Raw genomic sequence first — 21,580 nt, 5'->3', positions numbered from 1 at the left:
TAAAAAATTAAAATGAAATGGGGCGTCGGTGGCTTAGTGGTAGAGCAGGCGCCCCATGTACAAGGCTGTTGCCGCAGCGGCCCGGGTTCGAATCCAGCCTGTGGCCCTTTGCTGCATGTCACCCCCCTCTCTCTCTCTCTCTCCCCCCCCCGCTTACCCGTCCTGTCCATTAAAGGCAAAATGCTCGAAAAAAAAAATTAAAATGAAATTAAATGAGTTCTACTCTACTACTTTTGTTCAAATTAGTTATGTATGTTATAAAGAAAAGACAAAAATATGCTCCAGAGAGAATTTATTAGATACATCATAATAAACTAAAATACAACAATAACTTAACATAAAAAATTGAAAAACAAAACTCTACTAAATTGATTCTTTAAAAAAACAAAATCAAAATTACCCTCTAGTGTTTAAATTCAACGAAGTCATATTTCATGTGTTAAAAGTCTTTTAGTACACTCGTGAGACGTTTCATTTTCTCCTCCATGATTCTCTTGTTAGTTTCCGTCTCCTCCAGGAGCTGACGCATCTCCTCCTCCACTTCAAATACCTGAGAAAACACAGACAGACAGACAAACAGCCTCAGATACAGAAAACATACGTTTTTTAAATTATTCAATGAGGTTCATAATTTTTAGAGACTTTCAAGGCCGTGCTGGGTGAAATGCTACTCGTGATATTGTCAAACTGCATATCTGCATCACAGGGTTTGCCCTACGTCCTTACATTCATCACTTTCAAAATGTCTTCTTTTTTCCTTAAGCTCACAAGGGGCAGCTGGAAGACAATGATCAGCTGTGTCCCAAATGTAATATTTCGAGTGACAAGATTTTGCCAGTATGGATAAGGATTTAAAACTCCAACTCCAAGTGCAATCATTGGTAACCACTTTCAAAACTCCCTTTGAGCATGGTAAAGCAGGTAAAATACTAGAAAATCATATTTCTGTACATATCTAACATGAAGACTAATTAGAAAACTACTATATTTACCACACACTGACTAATTCTTATCCACATTAAAGGCTAGAATTTTGTTCACATTTGTCATGACTACACTGGCACTAAGCACCTGTTCTTACCTTCCAACTTGGGGGGAAACTAGTGTCTTACTCTTAGTGTCTATATTTTACCTTCTGATTGGCTCGTTCAATCTGTTTCTGCTTCTCATTCGCCAGTCGAAGCAGCTCAGCTTGATGGGCGGCCTGACAAGACTCTAGCTGTCGACGAAATGCATCATCCACACTGTGTAACTTCTCTACTGCAGCTCTGCAAGACAGACAACAGCAAATGGAACATAATGTTGCATAAGGTTGGAGGAGGATGTTGTCCTAACTGCCTTGGATACATAAGTTTTCTTTTCAGGTGGATGGTCCCAGAAATGAAGCACTGACATAAACATAAACTATGACGTCGCTCACCTGCTTCTCTCTCAACGGCACTAACACACCCTGACCATGATTTGACCCACAGACTTCATATGTAATATATCATTACCATTATGAGTCTTCAGAGTTCTCTAGCTTTTGGGTTTTGGAGAGAGATGGAGGAGGCACACATTTAACAAACAGTCCAAATTGCCCTAAACAGTTCAGAGTGAGATACACTGAATCTTCCTTTTGTGATTTTCCTTTTAGGCTTTGGAGGAAAAGCATTTTATCAGCTCTCTTGATGTAGGAAAAGACTTCCATCTCCTACAGGAATAAAGAAAGTTGCAGAACTGTCTACCTGTATCTAGCAGGTGGACAATGACTGGGCAAACATGTGCATGTGCATGTTCTGACAGGTATGGAAATACAGAGTAACAACTTTCTTCTCAGGTCTGACTGCATCAAAAACTTCATATTATTGATTGTAAGCAAGATAATCACTCCATCTACAAAACTGTGCCCACTCTGTAAACACAAGTTAATTTAAAGAGAGCAAATACACCTAAAACACCCATCATATGAGACATAAGAACTGTGACTTGATTTATACACACAGGCTGAGACTTTAATAATACAGCAGAAAGGGAATTTCAAAGAGACACTTTCCCTCTCATGTGGTGTTGTATCATACTTTTGTGCTTCTGCTGCTTTATCTCTCTCCTCCAGCAGCAAGCGCTCCTTGGAATCAAAGTTGTCCTTCATGTGCTTCACCTGGCCCTCCAGCCGAGTCAGCAGGTCTGCCTTTGCCTGCCACTTCTTACTGGAATCCCTGGTAGAAAAATAGATATGGAGAAATCAAGAAAAACACAACACAACAGTGGTGCAGAAACTGATTTGATCAGGTCGACGTTAGGAGGAGTTGTCTAAGGTCATGGAACGGACCAAGTATGGAGCGTGGTCTGGTAGCTGGAGAGGGGCCAGCTCGCCTCCACCTCCGAGTTGACCTTGAGCAAGGCACCGAACCCTCAACTGCTCGGTGCGCCTGTCCATGGGCAGCCCCCTCACTCTGACATCTCTCCATTTAATGTATGTTCAGGTCCTGTTTGTGCATGTGTGTATATTTCGGGCCTGTGTGTACACAAAGTGAAAAACTCGAGGATTAAGAAAGTATATCTTCTTCTTCCCACACGTTCTCATGAACGAAATTTAAAAACATCTCCATGACTTTTCAAGGACCCTTAAAAAAATGTCTATGACCAATGTATAACACGAACAGAGCTGTATAGTAAACTTTATGCCAAATGTTAATAATTGTATGAAATTAAATTTAAATTTTCTGGATGGGGCAACATAAGTATGTAGGCATATGTTTTAAGGCCTTTCAGTACAACCCATCAATAAACTTTTTATTATTATACCCAGTAAGCCTTCCAAGAGCCTTCCAATACAATTATCAATAGCCTTCCTTTAGCTTTGCATTTTGCTGTCCATCACAATGCTAACTACATCTAACTAATACTGTTGGAATACATTTCTTATGAACTATCTCCTTACAAATGAACAAACTCACTTAGCATGTGGGTCACAGTTAGGATAAAGCGGGTGCATACCTACATTGCCATTCTGAGCGCTATGCACATTCTGGTATGGTTGAACCGTTCTGTGATTTAATGCGTTCAAAACACACTCTGGACATGGTCTGCTGACACCGAGCAGTAGCGCTCCCAGAGTGGGGGAGTGACAGCTGACAGTTCGGTTGGCCCATTGGCTGGTTTGTTTAAAAGAAAGAATGCTCCATACCTTCAAACTGCCATGCTCAACTTTCAGAGCAGACCAGTGGAAGCGAAACCAAAGTGTGCATTGGTACTCTGACAATTGAAAGCCCTAGAAAGCCCATGTCAGTTGCTCCATTTAAAAAATGCAGTATAATCTTAAAGTAGTAGTGAGGCATAGATACGGAAACATGTTTTATCACATTGTCAAAACATTTTTCTTGCCCCACTTGCCCGGCATTATTCAAACATATCAGATTTAAATATACAAAACGAAATTGCATAACTTCTCCTAAACACTCACTGACTCTTACTAATTTCATGGCTTTCCAGGCCTGGAAAATAAGCTTATAAGATTCCATAACTTTCCCAGCTTTTCTATGACTGTGGGAAATCTCTATAAAGTAATACTTCCAAAATACTGGTATGTCTATGTGAGTACATCCTGCATATCTTGTATATTTGTGTGTTTGTGATGGGATGCTTGCCTGTAAACTCTTTTGATGTCCTCAAGCTCTGCCTCCTTGTCCTCCAGCTGCTGCTTCAGCTCCTCCTTGCGCGTGTTTAGATGCTCCAGACGCTCCCTCAGCTCAGCCTGCCGAGCTGTTTCCTCCTCCAGCTGCTCCTGGAACCTCTTCTGGGCCTGGGCTGCCTCCTCTCGCAGCCTACGGATCTGATCATCGCGCTCCTGCAGGGCCTGGACAGCAGGAAGGCAGAGGATAAAGAGAAACTGCTTAAGTGTGTTTGAAGATAAAAACAGGGTAAGACAGAAAGATAAACATAAATGCAAACAAACACATGTAAACTACTCGCATACAATGCTTATGGTAAAATGCACAAATATGAACATTGAAGTAGTGGCAGAGTATGATGAACTCTTTCGTCGATTTGCTGTTAAAACACAGATTTCAATCATCAAAGTATCTCACTACCTCTTTGAGTTTGCGGATGGTCTCCGTCTGGTCATCAATTATTTTGGTTTTGATTTTTAGGGCATCGTTGTCTCTCTCATTCTGCTTCCTCTGAGTGTCTAGCTCAGCACCCAGCACCTCTATCCTGGCCTCCAGGCGTCCACGATCCTGAGCCAAGGACGCTCCTAGTTTAGAGAAATACATAAAATTGAAAATTGGATCTTGTCTCTTATCATAGCAGTGAATGTTAAACTTCACAACTGTCGGATATGGTTTGTAAACACGCTCGCCCAGATTCACTCTAGTTTGGCATTTTACTTCACTATATTTGTGTGTTTTTTTGCGATGTGTCTCTGCTTACAGTCTGTATGCATCTATACATTGAATACCTTTAACATGTATTATACCTTTTCTATTTTATTTACCTTATTCCCTATCAATTTATTATATTTTTCTTGTCAGTGTCTTTAAAATGTTGTGTTTGTGCATTTTAATAACGTATACAAAACAAGAGGTATACCATAACAAGAGGCAATAACAAGTGTACAAGTGTTTTTCTGTTTCTCCATTTTGTGATAGCCCGAGTCAGAGATGTGACCACATTTTTTTTTTATTTCAAAAGTAAGATAATAAATATTGCTTTTTTTGCATTTGTTTTGATTTGGTCTTTACCAAAAGCAAAAATAGGCTGAAAATCCATCTACATGTCCTGGTTTTAAAATCTGGCCCAATTGTATTTGTACTGAATAGTTTTGGGTCTTCTGAGTACAGTATGTGTGTAAGAGTGTATTTCTTCCAAATAACCACCAGATGGCAGGCTTTACTTGGTACAGATGAAGTAAAACATCAGACTGCAATTTTAAGACAAACTGTCTCCTTCATACTGACTCTGAAGTAGAATCTTTAAAATGTTAAGAGTGATTCACTCTGTTCATTGACAATATAGAGCATCCACTGGGCAAATGCATTATAAAGTAAGGCAGAGTCAAAGAAGACCTGTAGCAGTGATTGCAGATAAACAACTGGAACTGGTTCTCAATGTGTGCCATGGCTTAGTCAAAGTTCCAAGTACCCTCCTGGACTTCTCCTACCTTGCTGAGCGAGCTCCTGACCCCAGATCCTCCTCTCTGCCCTGAGGCCGTCGATCACCGACTCCTGAGCGGTAAGCTGAGACAGCAGACGCGACTTGTCCTTTTTTAGCAGCTCGAGCTGCAGGTCGAGACGCCGGTCCTGCTTCACCTCTGCTTCCAGGGAATGCACGCGGCTCTGGCACAGGGACAGACGGAGGGAGAGACAGTATTAATGATCAACGGCCATCTGTCATGGCTGACAGATGGAAAGGCAGCTGGACCATTCAAAATTCATCATGTCTCAAAGTCTCCTAAAGACTCGGGCTGAACAGTTTTTGAAAAGGCAATGCCCAGCGCTGGTCATCTCTTCTATATGATGTGATTTTTCAAACCTGATCAGACAATTTATTCTTAATAAATCAGTCAGATCTGTCTCTTTTACTTCAGTGCCATACCTTCAGATCGGTGACAGCATCTCTCTTGGCTTTGATGAGATCAGTGATGCGGTTCTTCTGTTCTTTGACCATGGTGGTGAGCTCCTGCACCAGGGAGCCCGATTTCTTCTCCCCCTGCTGGGACTGGGCGAGGGTCGCCTTGAGCCCCAGCAGCTCTGCAGTCATCTGATCACAAGCCTCTTTTACCTACAGAAGCAGAGCGAGGACGTGGAGTTGAATGTAAATGAGAGTTGAACAGAGTGAAGCACTTCAGTTTGAGCATGACCTGACTGGACAATTTTATCAATCAATGTCACTTTGAGGTCGGACAGAATAAGAGGAGCTTCAGATTTATAGAAGCTTTTTTTTTTTTTTTTTAAGGTTTCCATGAGTGAGCGTCTTCCCGGCAATCTGTGTCTTATTCAGACTTTTCCAAAGGTCAAAGGTTAGAAGTAGAAAGTAGAAAATTGCACAAGTGGTAGCAATCAAGACTGGATTACATTTTGTGCAGAATGTATGAATGAAATCTGTAACCGTAACGAGAAAGTGCAGATTCAAATCCAATCTTTTTGTACAGCTTTCTTCCTGTGGCAATCACAGACTACTTGTCCAGAGTCAGACGACCCTAATTCAATCTCAGCTTTCACCATCACACTGAAATAAGAAAATCCACTATGTCTATATAGATTGGGGTCAATTTCAGTTCAATCATTTCACTTTTTACTGGACACAGTAATAATTTATCAGCTGGACTGTACAGAGAATGTAGAGTCAAATTAAGGAGAAGACTTCAGTGATTATGGGCCATCTGTATGGCACGCGTCCATCTTTTAGCAGACCTCAGAGAAGCGAGCAGCCTCGATGGTTAGCGCCATGCGGAACTCGTCCTCCAGAGCTGCGTACTGTCTCCTGCCCTCTGCCAGTTTCTCCTGCAGCTCCGCCTCCCTGTGGCCGTGTCTCTCTTCCACTAATGCAACTTCTTTCGCCACTGCCTCGCGGAAATCTGCCCCGCCAGGCTGCAACCGCAAGTCCAGCTGTTTTCTGTAGAACAAAACAAACAAGGAAGGTATACTGACCTGTTTTAAAGGCTACTGGGGCCTTAAAGGGGAACTACAGTAAATTTCAAAATTCATATATGTTATTTTTATAGTCTAAGACAGTCTGAAAATATTAGTAGACATGAACAACTCTCTTTGATATCAAAAAACTAAAGTGCTAAAACTCAAATTTGTGTAAAGTTTAAAGTCTGGAGCTGCTCCACAGACAATGAATTGGAAAAGATGTTATAGATGTTATAGATGACAGTGAGTATATGGGTACATTTTGTGTTTCAGAACTGTGAACACTACAACAGAATGTAGCTAATTTGTATATTAAAAAAAAAAAAAAAAATTTCTGTGGGTCCACGAAATCTGCCTCCCATGCATTGTCTATAAAGCAGCTCTATACCCTGTGTGACATCACAAGTTTGAGACAAACTTCTTTGGATTCTGGCTTTGAGAGAGTAGCTCAAATATTGTATGGAAATATTGACTGAACTTCCCCAGGCCATGGGAATAACATATTGGAATTCTTAATTTAAGTGGTGTTCCCTTTTAACACAAACGGAATAGCCTGGACTTTGTAAATTTGTGGGTCATAACATGAAATTCCAACTGTTTATTCAGAATACATTCAAAAAGATTAAAAATAAATAAAGGAAACTGAGGGCAAAACAAATAAATGTTTTAATAAAGAGTTTAAATGATAAATGTGTGCTGACACTCTTGGAATGAGATTTAATATTCACAAATGAATATTAAAAGGCAGTTATTTCAATGAGTCTTTAATTTGGATGTAGCAGATTTCTAAAAGAATTTTGCTACTATTAGAAATTAGTTACCACAATAAACCATAATAAAACATCCCAAAACTTGATTTTAAATCTTAAAAGGATTGGTTCACTTTTTTTTCCAAGTTTTAAAAAAACTTGTCTTAAAGTGCAACTTTATTGAAACACATTAGGAAAGTATATTTTACTGAAGGAATTATTACAGCAACCTGGCTATTGTTTTACTACAGACCAGAAAAATCTACAATTAACTACAATCTTTAGAAATAAACATCCCCACACATTGTCTCTCAGGAGTTAAACACTCCAAAACTCAGCTAATCTGCTCCATCAGAACTGCGTGGTTGTGTTATGATCAGATTTTGACTGACAGTGCTGGAAACACAAGCAAACAACCCCACAAGTCATCACACTTTAAATCACCATATTCCAACTGAGCCCTGTCTAATCTCTATAAACAGATATCTGCATATGTATGCAAAGTCTGTGGGCAATCGGATTTTGGTATTGGAAGTGCTCTGGTTTCTGTTTATAGTTGTTTGTAGTGGGAGTAGTATTGACCAATCACATTTGCAGGTACACAGTCCTTGTGGAGAGGCGGACTCACTGGTCCAAATGCAACCTTGCAATCCATTGGCTATCATACAGTATAACAACAAGTTGACTTTATATTAGCATCTTTGAAAAATGTATCTGTATTCATACGCAGATATCTTAGCCAAAATGACTTGCGTACAGAAGAGGAAGTCTTGGCTCGGATATCTGCTGACTACACCGGATCAGCCCGAAATATTGGCCCTCGCCCAAGGTTGAGCCCTGTCTACTTCAAACCAGTTGGTTCGAAGAGCAAAGACATAGACACAAATATAGAAACCTTTCAGAAGCCCACTACAAATAGGAAAAAGTTGGTTGAGAAAGCAGATTTTTAGCCTTTAAAGGAATACTTAAGTTGTATGTCAATAACGCACCATGTACTAGCTTGAATTAGTGAAAAAAAACTTTGCTTTTCTCGTATACTTCAACGGTGAACGAAGAATCCGAAGAAGGCAAACATTCTTCATGAACCGTAATCGGGGTCGGATTATCATTTACAAATGATGCAGCAAAACCGCATCAAAATATCTGTTTACAAACCCTCATACAACTCATGCAGTATAAACCAAGTCTCATTTATCCAGTCATACGCTCAGTACTTTCCAAACACATGCACTTTCGCTAAAACCTAATTATTTAAAACACTTTCACATCAGCTGTCTCACGCAGGGACAAGCAGCACGTATTGGCACGTGCATGCATTTGAGCCTTGCTTGAGCAGCGTTTTGCAGAGCTAAATCGTACACGTGCTCAGGCGTGCTACTCGTATGTGGAAGTATTTTAAATCAGAACGTTTACCGAAAATGCATGTGTTTGGGAAGTACTGAGCATATGACCGGATAAATGAGACTTGGATTACACTGCACGAGCTGTGTGTGAGTTTAACGGATGATTTGATATGGTTTTGCTGTAAATGAGGACCCTGTTTACTTCGTTTCATCAAAAATGTTCACCTTTTATTGGATTCTTTATTTGCCATAGAGGCATGCGAGAAAGTTTTCTTCACAAAGTCAAGGTAACAGTGAATAACTGATATACAAAGGTTCATTTTGGGGGTGAAATATTCCTTTAAAAAGAGGGTAAAGTTCATACTAAGCCAGGCTTCTTACAGTGACTCAGAATGAAATCCATTAGATATACCTGTGCTCTTGTTCCCTGGATGCCAGCAGTTCATGCAGCTGCTGCAGTTTGTCTTTGTGATGGTGCACTGAGGCTCTCTGGATGTCCAGCTCTCTCTTTAGAGCTGCTGCCCTGTTCTCCAGCTCCTGATACCGCTTCATCTGAGGAAGGTCAGCACATGTTTTATACTATGTTTGATCACGTACGCTCAGAGCTGAATGACCCTCTCTGCTGAGTCCTTTCATCTGGCTGCATTTATTCACTCTGCAGGAGGGATCACTGAACCACCTCACCAGTTTAATCAAAAACGATGGTGACATTGGGAGTTAATATGTTCAGTGGTAGGTAACAGGATGCACCAGTATGATATATCATGTAAACTAAACCAACTACTGCACCTCTTCAGCCTGCTGGCGAGCCCTGAGTGTCTCGCCATGGGAGATGCTTTCCTCCAGTCTGTGCAGTGCAGTCTTGTGTTGTTCCTCACTGCTGCAGGCCTGCTCCAGCTGCTGGGTTAGGGACTGACACCTCCCCTCCAGCTCCTCAACACGACTCTGCAGTTCTGAGCGCCCCGACCGCTCCTTCAGCAACAATTCCTTCAGTCTGTACGGGTGGAAACATGCTCAGAGTAATAACCTGAATGACTGTTTTTTACTGTGTATGGAAACTGATATTGGCAACCGCTACCCATTTTGTGATGCCCTTGATTGTCCCCTGTGTTTTATCACCCGCTGTTAAAAATGTGATAGCCTGTGAAATTGAAGACATCTGACATTGCAGCATAGTCAGAGTCTTATCTTTAGGGAGAGGAAATGGAAATACAGTGAAAATGGGAATAGAAAAAAAAACATAAAACAAAAGGGCGGGCAGCCTGATGAAAGAAAGAACAAGCTTGACAAATTCAGGACACACAGTACAACTACGACCACCTACAGTTGCTCCCTCTTTAAATTAGCTGCAATGAGTCATTTCACTGTAATCTGTCTCCTGATGAGCGAGGGAATCAACAGCGGCAGCCGTGTTCGGTGTGATTAGAAAGTGACAGTTAAGATTGATTCATGTAATACAGCTGACATATGCTTGTCACCAGGCTTCTAATTACAGCCATAATGCAGATTTATCTAAGCAGGGTGTGTTGCAAGCAAGAACAGTGCACAGAAACAGTTACACCTGGCTCTATCTGTGCAGTGCAGCACACTGCCAAATGCTCTCACATATAGAAATATTTCATTATAGATAACTAGACCCTCTGGAATTTACATATAAGGTATATAAGCAGGATGGGTGTGTAGGTTAATGAAATAGCTTTATTATCATGGATTACTGCAGGCATACTTTGAGGTTTTGGGGTAATGGAGCCAAAATGAGTGCTTGATTTCATGAGAGGGTATGGAACAAAGATAGTGAGGATTTTTAATGGTGGGATGGATACTCATTGTTCAAGAATGAGACAGGCAGCGGGCCCTGGTCTCACGAGAGCCAATACAAAAGATGAAGAGGGCTGAAACAGATGAGAATCCATTATGCATTTGACAACTAAAATCCACAGAGACAAGTTCAATTATCTCTTTTCATCGTGATATCTGCTTTAGAGCTGCTGCACCGATTCGTGTGGAAGTTTGTGTGCAAACATGTGCATCTGTTTGTCCGATCGGTTTCCCCTCCTACCTGTCGGTGGTGTGCAAGGCCATGCTCTGCAGGTCTTTCTCCTCGCTGACCTTTGTCTGCAGGCACTTTAGATCCTCGTTAGTTTCCTCACAGCCTGCTCAGCCTTCCAGCGCCTCTCTCTTTCCTGGTCACGCTCTTCCACAATAGTCTGACACATGCAAATACACAAAAACACAAACACTAAGGGATGAACAAGTAAACAACATCTAGTGTTTCAAAAGGGGTTCTGAAGTATCAGTGAGTTCCTGTACAGAATATTTATATGTATAAAGGAGAACACATTAAAGTCTGTTTACAGGTCCTGGGGAGCGCTACTGCATATGTTTAAAAAGTCGTATAAAGACTTTGGTGGCTCCTGGCTTTAATTTTTCAACTGTCCATCACAGGGCTTTTACTTTTTATTCAAAATTCAACCATTCATATGAACATTAATTTTTAAACTGTTCAAATTCTAAATTTACAGTCTATAAGTGCAGCAGACTGTTTCTAAGTAGTTTGCCCTGTAATCCAGCAGAGGGGGCTCTGAAATTCCACTATCAGCTTGACCTGATGCATGCCCTCTTGACCTTTCAGTAAACTAAGGCTAAATCCAAATGTCCACCCTCTGGACTTGCAGACTGAGCCCTCGCGGACTTCAGTTGTACGTAGTGTGACATATTTACTGTCATTACGTAAAGTCTGGGAAGGCAGAGACTGCAAGCGGCTGATAGACAGCTCTTGAGACTGATTTACTCGTTGCCATGGAAACATTCAACTATCGCTGCTGTCATATTCACATACATGTCATATAAGTTGATGAACAGTGCCTACTCATCTGTTCCTGCAGATAACACGATATAAATCCCACATGTAGCCTTTTTTGTTTTGACAAAAATGTATAAATACATCTATAAAGCAGGCCACGGACGTTCAAAAACAGAAATGTTTGTAATAAGGACAGGACTATAACTCAATAAATTGTTTTTCTTTTTCTTTTTTCGCCTATTACACTACACAGCCTGATAGGCGGCAATACTACAATGCATTTTCAGTCCCTCTACAGCCTACACTTCTACATATCTCTGTTTCATGATGTGGTTGAATATTATTTCTGGCCTACAAAATTCAAGTAGTATTTTAATAGGCTTAACTATCAATAACTATTTTACACAATTATACTTTTTTTCAGCAGGTGAAAAACCCACAACATCACGTCCGTATTGCAAGGAATTGTGGGTTATGAAATCAGTGAAGTCTGATAAGATCTGTACCCCAATCGGATTCTCTGGAAGTCTGCAGAACGTCCGCTTAAGGGCCCCTTGAGGACTGGCTGAATTGTGGATTTGGACAGCCCTCAGTACTCCCAGACCTCCCGTGAACGCGACTGCAAAGTCCGTGAGTCCACAAGTAGGGTGAAGTCCGGACATTTGGATTCAGCATAAGCTTAAGCAATGACACCTACGTTCGGTGTACCGAGGAGCTAAGCAAAGACCACACAGCTGTCCACACTGCAGAAAGCATTGGCAGGATGCTAGATGAATTTGACATCTCCCATGTAACCACAAACAATGCTCTCAACTAACACCATACACATGAAATGTAATGGTAATGTGAAGTTATTGAAATAGCTGATACTGTAAAGTTAACAAACTGTTGTTAACATTATTTTTTCAGGGGGGCAGGGGTGTTGCATTAAAAACATTTTTAACGAATTGCATGTTATTTCAAATTTGTTCTGTCTTGATTTTGGGAAAAGTGACCGCATCAGTCTATTGTGAGTCCAGTAATATTATAGGAAAGCAATGCTAAATCAGTGGAGTACCAGAATTAAATTTTTGGGCATGGGTGGAATACTCTCAGCCAAAGTGACTGTTGGAATTAAATAACTAAAGTAGCTGGAAATATGCTGTTTCTATACATTCAATGAGTATTTGTGTCTCTATATGTATATTGTGCCCATTAGTATAACACAATGATTAACATCAAATTAATTTAATGTTTGGGGAATGCACACGGATATTTTTTTTACTTTAATAACCAAACTGATGATTGACTCCTGAATATAATGGTGTTTTGTAACAAAATTTCAAGTAATCCATCACAGAAATACAATTTAAACCACAGGGACGTAATAAGAGTCTGGTTTTTTAGGTTATTGACTACAGTTATCTCAGAAAGGACAAAAAGTCTAATGACCTTTTTTTTGTTATTGTCTTTGTTTGTTTGTTTTGCAGTTATATTTACAAGCGGCATATTGAATTCTGTTCCTGTTTGTGCATGTTGTTGCATAATAGTTTTGTGTCAAATAAAAAGAAATACAAATAAAAGTATGCTTAAAAGTATGCTTTCACAGACATATGGGTACAAACACCTAGAGGATATCGACTCCCCTGTTGTACTGAGACGTTAAACTTTTTCATATTCGTTTCATTTAATAAAAATAGAAGCTGCCGTTGAGACTGCAGGTGACCTGTCTTTGTCGTACCCTGTAGGTTTCCTCCTCCTCAGTGGACTTATTTTTCACGTCGCCTGAGGCCTTAGCAGCTCTCACAGGTCCGCTCCTTATTGGCCCCGCTGCATCTGCGCCCCCTGCACCGCCAGCCTTCCTCCTGGGCCCCACAGCTGACTTTGAACTCCTCTGTTTATGATTCTCCTGATCGCTGCGCATAAAACAAATCACAGGTATTGAACCAGCTGTGAAAAGGATTATAAACAGCCTTCAAGCTAATGTCTGGCTCAGTAAAAGTCAAAGCAGACAGCTTGCTCACTTCTATAAGTTGGCAAAGTTTGAACAACTTGGAATTGAATTTGGAGCTAATTTTTTAAATCACCTTGCCTTTGATGAGGACAGTTGGGAGCTTACTTAAGTTAAATTACTGAATCCTGAGCACATGTCATCAGTGGCTGATGAAGCAAGATGAGGGGGTAGACCGTAGAAGCACGGTCGTTAATCATGGGAGTGAGATGACAGTTGTAATTTCTACCGGTGAGGAGGAAAGTTTACCTCTGAGGAGAAAATTCATCACCGCTTTCCAGCTGAGAGGTAAAAGGATTTCCTCTAACATCAAGATACCTGATGGTATCAGGCTGACGCATGCTGAACAAAATGGAAATACTCACTGCTGCGTGTTGTGTTTGATTACTGTGAGAGCAAACTTTGTCAATTACACCATCACAAACACTTTGGTGTCAGCAAACTGTTTATGAATGTGATTATCGGTACTCAAAGGTGCTCTCCATGGTTTGGTTATAGTGTCTAATAGAGTTTAAAAAGTCTTCACACAGTTGTTTTAAAACATTAACAGTGAGTTTGAAAGAATTTTGGGATTTGTGTGGGGGTCAGTTAGCTCGTGTAACAAAATCAGGGAGTGCACATGTAACATGACGGCAAAACAAATTATTTTCATCACAGAGTAGTTAACCTGACAGCTGAAGATGATGAGCTGCTGTACAATCACCTGTCTGATCTCCGGCCCTTGGTCTCCTTGGGGCTCATCCTCGATGTTATGCTGTTCCGATGTTTGGGGATCCTGGTGCTCCTCCTGTTTTCCTTCCCGCTGTCACACTCACTCTCTGACGTGCGATCTGTGTCTCTCTTGGCTTTTCGTACCGTCCCCACAGAATGAACAGAGCTACTGTCTTTGGCAGGGGCCTGAGGAAACATCACAGACACGATATGTGACGTGATAAGACTAACATTGTATTCGATAGCCATGGCACCAAAATAAATTGGAACACTAAGAAAAGAAACAAGTAAAAATAATTCAAATTAAAAGACCCCACACTAAAGCTGGGAAGCTGCAGATACCATTAATACTTAATCTAGAACTGACAAATTAAGCACTCCCAACAGGCATCTTTAGGCAAGAATGTTCTCTCAAATCTGAAAATGCTAAAATACTCCAGTTTCTACTATTTTTTGTGATTTACAACCTAATTTATAAAGAAAGACCATTACCAGTGAAGGATAAATACACCTGTTTGTATCTAAATACAACCCATCGATACCATTATCTCTTCACCTTCTGTATACCTCGCACAAATACTTCCTAATAATTGACTTAATAGCTTTTAGCAGTGTAAAATAAGCACCTTCTGGATGAGCTGAGACACCTGGTGCTCCAATTTCCTGATGCGTTGTTCATTAACGGGGTCTGCTGGATCGGCCACAGTAGAGGGAACCTGTGCGACTGGAACTGTGATTGCTTCAGAAGCAATCCGCTGACGAAACTGGGTCAGCACCTCATCGATGCGGGGTGTGGCGAGATGGACATCCTCTCCAACCTGCAATGGAAACTTAAATTTGTTTTTTTCCCCCCCATTTCTCTCTACTTCGCTGTGTCACACTGCAGCCAGTACAAAGAGAACAGATGGATTTTGCCATTTTAATGTGTAACTTATTGGTAAAGAGATCAGATTCTTGAATGTTCTTCATTCCAGTATAAATCTACTAAATTACATAATATTCCAGCAGTTCAGTGACTACTGGTAATCTGCTATTAACAACAATGACTTGGGCTACAGGGTGATACAGTGGCTCAATAATCAGCACCATAACTTCACAGCAAGATGGTCCTAATTAATTACGGAGGCTTTCACATTTGAGACCCAGATCCATGTATACTTAACCACGAAGTCTAGTTTGTTTGATTAGTGTGATCACTGTGTACTGTACCCAGGCACGATACGTTGATTTGTGCCCAAGTACACTTGAAAAGGTGGTCTGGGGTACAGTTTGCATCAGGAGTGGAAAAACAACTGTACCAATACACAAAAGTGGACTGCTATTTTAACGCAAGTAGCAGTTGGTAAGTACAGTTGCATTTCTTGGCCTTCTCTAAAATCTGCATTCACTGATCTCATTCTCTGAACTGCACAAATATGGGTGATAAAGTAGGAAGGCAGGTAAGGGTAATTCTTGACATGGTCTCTACATATATAAACAATAAAAGGCATAATGCAAAGGTTGACCAAATTGTATGGGATTGGGATCTTGAAACTGGTGGTCTTTTCTACAATGCAGCAACAACTTAAACAAATGTCACTTAGATAATGTCGCAATTGTGCTCCCTAGGTCCTAAGTAACCCCAAATACTGACCTTTTTCTTTTAACACTTTCTGGAAGAGAGAGAACAGTCTCTGCAGTGCAAAATCACTCTTTGTTTTCCTACATGTGTGTATGAATTTTCCAAATCCGAAAAATATAGATGTGGAAACAACAAATTAAATTTGGATTCTGAATTACAATATTTTGGATTAAAAAAATGGCACATCCACTAACAAAGACATTTCCTTTGTTTAACATGAGGTCTTCTCTATGTAAAATGTTTCTTCAGTTTCAAAAAGTGTAACTACGTAATTTTATTATTTTGCCAGAAGTGTATGCATAAATTAGACAGAGTCTGTTCTGAACTTGGCAAAATTGCAATTTGTACTATGCATGCTTTGCATTATTAATATATTTAATATTTTACAAGATAAACTTTATTTTCAAATGTGGCCGTTATACAAGAACTTTAAAGCCACAATCAGAATCCAATTTTGTAAGGACTTTAACAGTTTTAGAGTACATCTACTCCTTCTCATTCATCTTATGTCCCATTTTATTGTGCTATATATGAATGTTGTAAATGAACTGGGTGTGTTCTGCCTGTGACGCTTCAAAATTTATCTCAAGAGACATCCTGGTTATATAAATGTTTAATTTAGGAAAAAAAAAATACTTGGAATATGGTCAATAATAAAATATAATGGTGTAAATATATGGCCACTAATGGTGGTATGGCATCAAAAATTACCGCTTCATTGTGACTAGTGTCGGAGGACAGCAGGAGGTCCACATATTTCTCCAGACCGGGGATATCACAGGGACTCCTTAGACCTTGATGTGTTGGATTTCCCAGCCGGTCCAGACCATCCAGAGCAGAGATCTGTGGCAATGACTGAATTACAATCTCCCTGTAACCTGCAGTGAGACACACACACACACACACACACACACACACACACACACACACACATTATAAAACCCGAGCAGGTTAAATCTGCATGATTGCCCAATAACACCATTATTCAGTATTGTCACATTAGTGGTATACAGCTTGGCTGAAACATCAGATGTTATGTTGCACAAAATCAAATAATCTATATCCAAATGAATAACCTCTTTTCTGTGTATGCTATCCTCACATGCACTATTGATGCAGCCTGCTTAATGAGAACTGAGCACAGCTAATTTAAGTGCACCTTCGCTTATTGACAGCAAGGGTTGTAAGAATGCTTTAAGTGCACCCTCGTGGATTTAAACACGTGCTTTCAACAACTACTGCTGTGAATTAATCATGAACAGGGGGATATGGATAATGGGTGCACAGCACAGCTTAAAGGAAAACACTGGAAACATTTTTATATTTATATACCATCCTTCAATCCAATTAGGAAAAGATACACACAAAAGATGTATCGAGAGATCAATAGGCCACAGTCATTACTTTCAGCGGCTGTCAATTTGACTACCATTTATTTTTATTGTGTTGTCATTATGGACAATACAAGGGAGACTTATGATTCAGTTTGTCTGCAAAGTCTAACAATTATTGTCTGGATTAGTGAGAGATGCATCAGAAACAAGAGACAAAAGAAAAAAAGTCTGCTGTATGTAGGACGTACTGATGATGTCTTTATTTTACTTTTTAAACGCCCAACGCAAAAAAATCTTTCTCAGTTTTCTCAGTTGTCAGTTTATACGTTACACCTCAATACACCTGACCTTCATGACGGATTTCACGACTTCTTCATGTTTTAGAAAGTGTTGATTTTGGAGGCACTGGTTTGTGGTGCTGATAAACTGAGAGGTGTTTCTATTATTTTGTCTACCCACATAGACATACTAAATGTGAGGGACAGAATTGCAAAATACGACGCCTGCAAAAGGACCATAAAGTTAAACCAGCACGTCTTCAACAAAAACTGAGCATTACAACCTTCATAAAGGTGAGGTTTTATGCAGGGTTGTTAATCTTATGACATTATATTAAATTCTTTCAGCAGTCACTTTTGTCTAAGTGCATTCTGAACTGCATCCCTCCAAAACAAACAATTACAAGCTTGTTCTGTGCTGTTTTTGTTTTTTAAGAAATGGGGGAGTGTAAGTGCTAACATGAGGTGTTGAGGTGCAGTCCATAAATGTGGGTTTTTAGCATGCAGCAAAAATTTAGACTGGATTTAAATTCGCTTGGTGTACCTAATAAACTGGGGTGTATAAAGGCTGCATTACTATTTTCACAATACTGGAATTTCTAACTTCAAAACAATAGCTTGAAAAATACTGATATTAGATGCCATTTTCAGTTCCACAGGAAAAATTGACACTAAGGGCGTAAAATATCATATCAGATAACATCTGTGAAAGGCCAGTGTTTACAGGTAACACTCCAACCACTATGGTTGCATTCCAAAAATCACATTCATGTCCTACCTGGTGATCTACACAGTGGGTTATCTCTGTCATCCTGGCTCAAAGTCACCTCTCTTAAACTTTGCAATCCCAGCAGGCACTGCAGGAGGTGATCAATGCTGTCCAGGTGGTTGCCATGGAGACTGAGGTGCTTCAGCTTGTATCCGGTGCCATGAAGATACAACAAGCCTGATGAGGACATCAAGAATCAACAGCATTGACGTGTCAGTCACCAGTTAGTGTTTATATCCGAGCGCAGAGAAGGACATGTTTGCCGAGGCTGTATTTAACTCACCGGTAAGGTTGTTTATCTGATTGTAGGACAAGTTTAATCTTGTTAGGTTCACGAGGCCGTTCAGTCCTGAGGTAAAGGGAGGGGACATTAACAACTGAGTGATTTTACAGCTCATAGACTCAGTAATGAAGAATTATTACTCCGAGAACATCTACAAAGCTGAAAAATTCATTGTCAGAGTAAAATGGTGACTAAAGACTCACCTTCAACCTTGTTGATTAAGTTACAGGATAAATTTAAAGTCCTCAGGGAAGTGAGGGAACTTAGACCCTCAATCTTTGAAATGCAATTGGAGGAAAGGTCTATGTGCCGCAGGTGCCAAGCTGAGGTCAGGCCCTCGATCCGTGGGATGTGATTGCAGTGCAGATTGAGCGATGTTACAGTGGGACTCAGGTGGACATCTAGCAAACTAGACATAAGAGGTGAAACAACAGATTCACCATGAAAGAAAATACTTGTGTTTCATGCCCAGACCCATTTGCTCTATAGGTCCTTCTAAAAGTTGAGGCAACAAACACTTTGACTGAAAAGCGACTTCTCCATCTCAGATTGTTTTAAGTATTTTCAAAGGCCCCAAAGAAATAAAAGTATGAGAGTTGAAACCATTAGTCCACAACAGAAGCACTATCAGCAACTATTTTGATAATTAATAAACTGAAGGAAATATGCATATACACCCTCTGGTTTTGGCTTCTCAGTTGTGAGGATTTGCTGAGAACTGAGCAAATTATTGTGTTCTTTATGTCATGTTTCTTTGAGCTGATTATTTGGGGGGTTTGGACTGTAAGTCGGTCAAAACAAGCAATGTTAAGACATATCAGTGGTGGAGTGTATATTTACTCAATCGAACTTAAGCACACTTTTGAGGTAGCCACTGCTGCTTTACTTGCTTACTTCATTAATATCCTAACTATATTTAACTTGTACTCCACTATCTTTCACAAGAAAATATTGTACTTTTACTCCATTACATTTATCTGTCAGCTATAGTTACTACTCACTTTGCAGAAAAGTTGTTACAAACAAACATGTGCTGATCTTATAAAAGGTGATGCATTACAAGTGATTAAGCTATCCAATAGTAGTATATTAAAGTTAAAATGATCTTAGCCAGTTTATATGCTTCTCATTAATCAATTTATTAGCAGTGGATGAATGTAACTAAGTATTACATTTACTCAAGTATTATACTTATGTACAATTATGAGGTACCTGTACTTCACTCACTCACTGTACTTTAAGTATTACCATTTCATGCTACTTTATATTTCTACTCCACTAAATCTCAGAGCGAACTATTGTACTTTTTACTCCACTACATTTATTTAACAGCTTTATTGACTTTGTAGATTAAAATTATGACTGCAAAATGATCTTATTATTATATGTTAAGATACCCAGCAGTATATAATATATAAATGTGAAATGGGCCATTCTGCATAATGAGCACTTTTACTCTCAGTACTTCAAGTACATTTTGAAGCTAATACTTTCTCTTGAATACAATTTGGATTGTAGGAATTTTCTTGTAACATGGTATTTTACAAATGTAATATTGCTATTTTTACAAAAGTCAAGGATCGCAATACTTCTTCAACCACTTTGTATTGGTGACAATAGTCCAATAATATAGCTAGCATGAACTAACGCTGACAGGGACAATTTTGCTTCATTATAAGTACTTTTAGTTTTGATATTTTAAGGACATTTTATTAATAATACGTGTGCACTTTAAGTAATGACTTATAAGGACAGAATTCAACGTTTAAGCAACTTAGTTTCCAGTTAACTATCGAACAAAGCCAAGTAAAGACTTGTGTTAAACGTTAGCTTATGTTCACGTTACCTTGTTATATTCTTGTCCATAAGACTCAGCTCGTTGTCTCCCATAACGACGACATGCAGCCAGCGTTATTCACCCGTCTGTACAGTCGAGTTATTCAACGTTAAATGTCACGTCTGCGGGCTAATGAACACTGCTGTCATATTTAGATAGTGTGCAGAAACCTTGCCAACACATCCTGAAAATCTTTAGCTAAGGTACGTTAACCTAGCAGCATAGCAAAAGTTTATTAGCGGTCGAGCTCAGGAGGTAAACCGTTTACCAAGCACAGTAACAAAGACTGGAACCGCCAACAAGTATTGTGTTATATTTTCTAACAGCCAAACCAGCCTTTGTGAGTTCGTTAAAACATTTTTTGTTGTTTTTAGCTTCTCCGTCGAGTTGAAATCTGTAATTACTGAACTCTATAGTTGAACTAGCCGCTTCTGGTATTGGACTTCCTGTTTACATGACGTAGTTAACGGAAACATCCGGGAATATGTCCTGCCCGCCCATGGCTTCATCCGGGCTGTCAGACAAACACAGACCAATATGGTACTAACTATGGGTACTAAGTACAAAATTAAGTAGGCTACAAAAGTATTTGGATCAAAATATACCCTACAAAGTACAAGCACTAAGCATACAGAATTGGCCATTTCAAAATCAAATGTATATATAGTATATTACTAAATTATAATCATTGATAGATTAATATATATCACTTTAAAAAAAACGGTAAGACATTTAACTGCTTTAGCTGTCAGGAAAAACACTTGATTGCAGTGGATTAATGAAAAACCAACTGTTAAAGGCTGGCAGAGTGCTGTTTGATTTAGTGGCATTAGACATGTATATTACATTAAAAAAAACAGACCAATTCGATAAAATTTGGGAAGAACAACCCTAAACGAAGTTGAGCCTCGTGCAGGGATACTCAACCTGCTTTGCCTGGGGCAACTTTTTCTAAAATGACAGGAGACCAGGGGCCAGTTGCAGCAGCTATGCAAACGCCAGGTGTGCGCAGGGCGTTTGTAGGATTTGAGGACATTAGGGGCTTAGCCCATACCTCTGTCAGGGGGGCCAGTGGATCTTCCCCTGGGTTATTTATTCGAGATGCAACAATTGAAATTTTCCTGGGCGATTCAGATTTCTGATATTTTTTTTTAAATCTGACCTGCTGATTCAGATTTTGGACAACTCGTACGTTCTTTCTCTTGAATAACTGCAACTGATAGCACATACAAACATATTTTTAAG

The 21,580-nt window shown here is 39.7% G+C and overlaps 1 protein-coding gene across 1 annotated transcript; it reads right to left on the bottom strand.

Annotated features, from left to right (window-relative positions):
* Positions 1-275: 275 nt before the first annotated feature.
* Positions 276-20,772, bottom strand: LOC126383189 (leucine-rich repeat and coiled-coil domain-containing protein 1-like). The gene is given in 20 exon segments (XM_050033659.1): positions 276-550; positions 1,133-1,268; positions 2,061-2,198; positions 3,630-3,838; positions 4,074-4,237; positions 5,144-5,318; positions 5,578-5,763; positions 6,396-6,597; positions 9,122-9,261; positions 9,499-9,703; positions 10,769-10,847; positions 10,850-10,916; positions 13,233-13,407; positions 14,206-14,399; positions 14,840-15,031; positions 16,546-16,712; positions 18,225-18,392; positions 18,499-18,564; positions 18,702-18,907; positions 20,345-20,772. Coding segments are annotated over 20 exon segments (3,024 nt in total). The 5' UTR covers positions 20,389-20,772; the 3' UTR covers positions 276-439.
* Positions 20,773-21,580: the final 808 nt, after the last annotated feature.

Source organism: Epinephelus moara, chromosome 21 (genome assembly GCF_006386435.1).
Source record: "Epinephelus moara isolate mb chromosome 21, YSFRI_EMoa_1.0, whole genome shotgun sequence".
Taxonomy (NCBI): Eukaryota; Metazoa; Chordata; class Actinopteri; order Perciformes; family Serranidae; genus Epinephelus; species Epinephelus moara.
The sequence above is the reverse complement of the archived record's forward strand: the minus strand, read 5'-3'. Positions and strand labels throughout refer to the sequence as shown.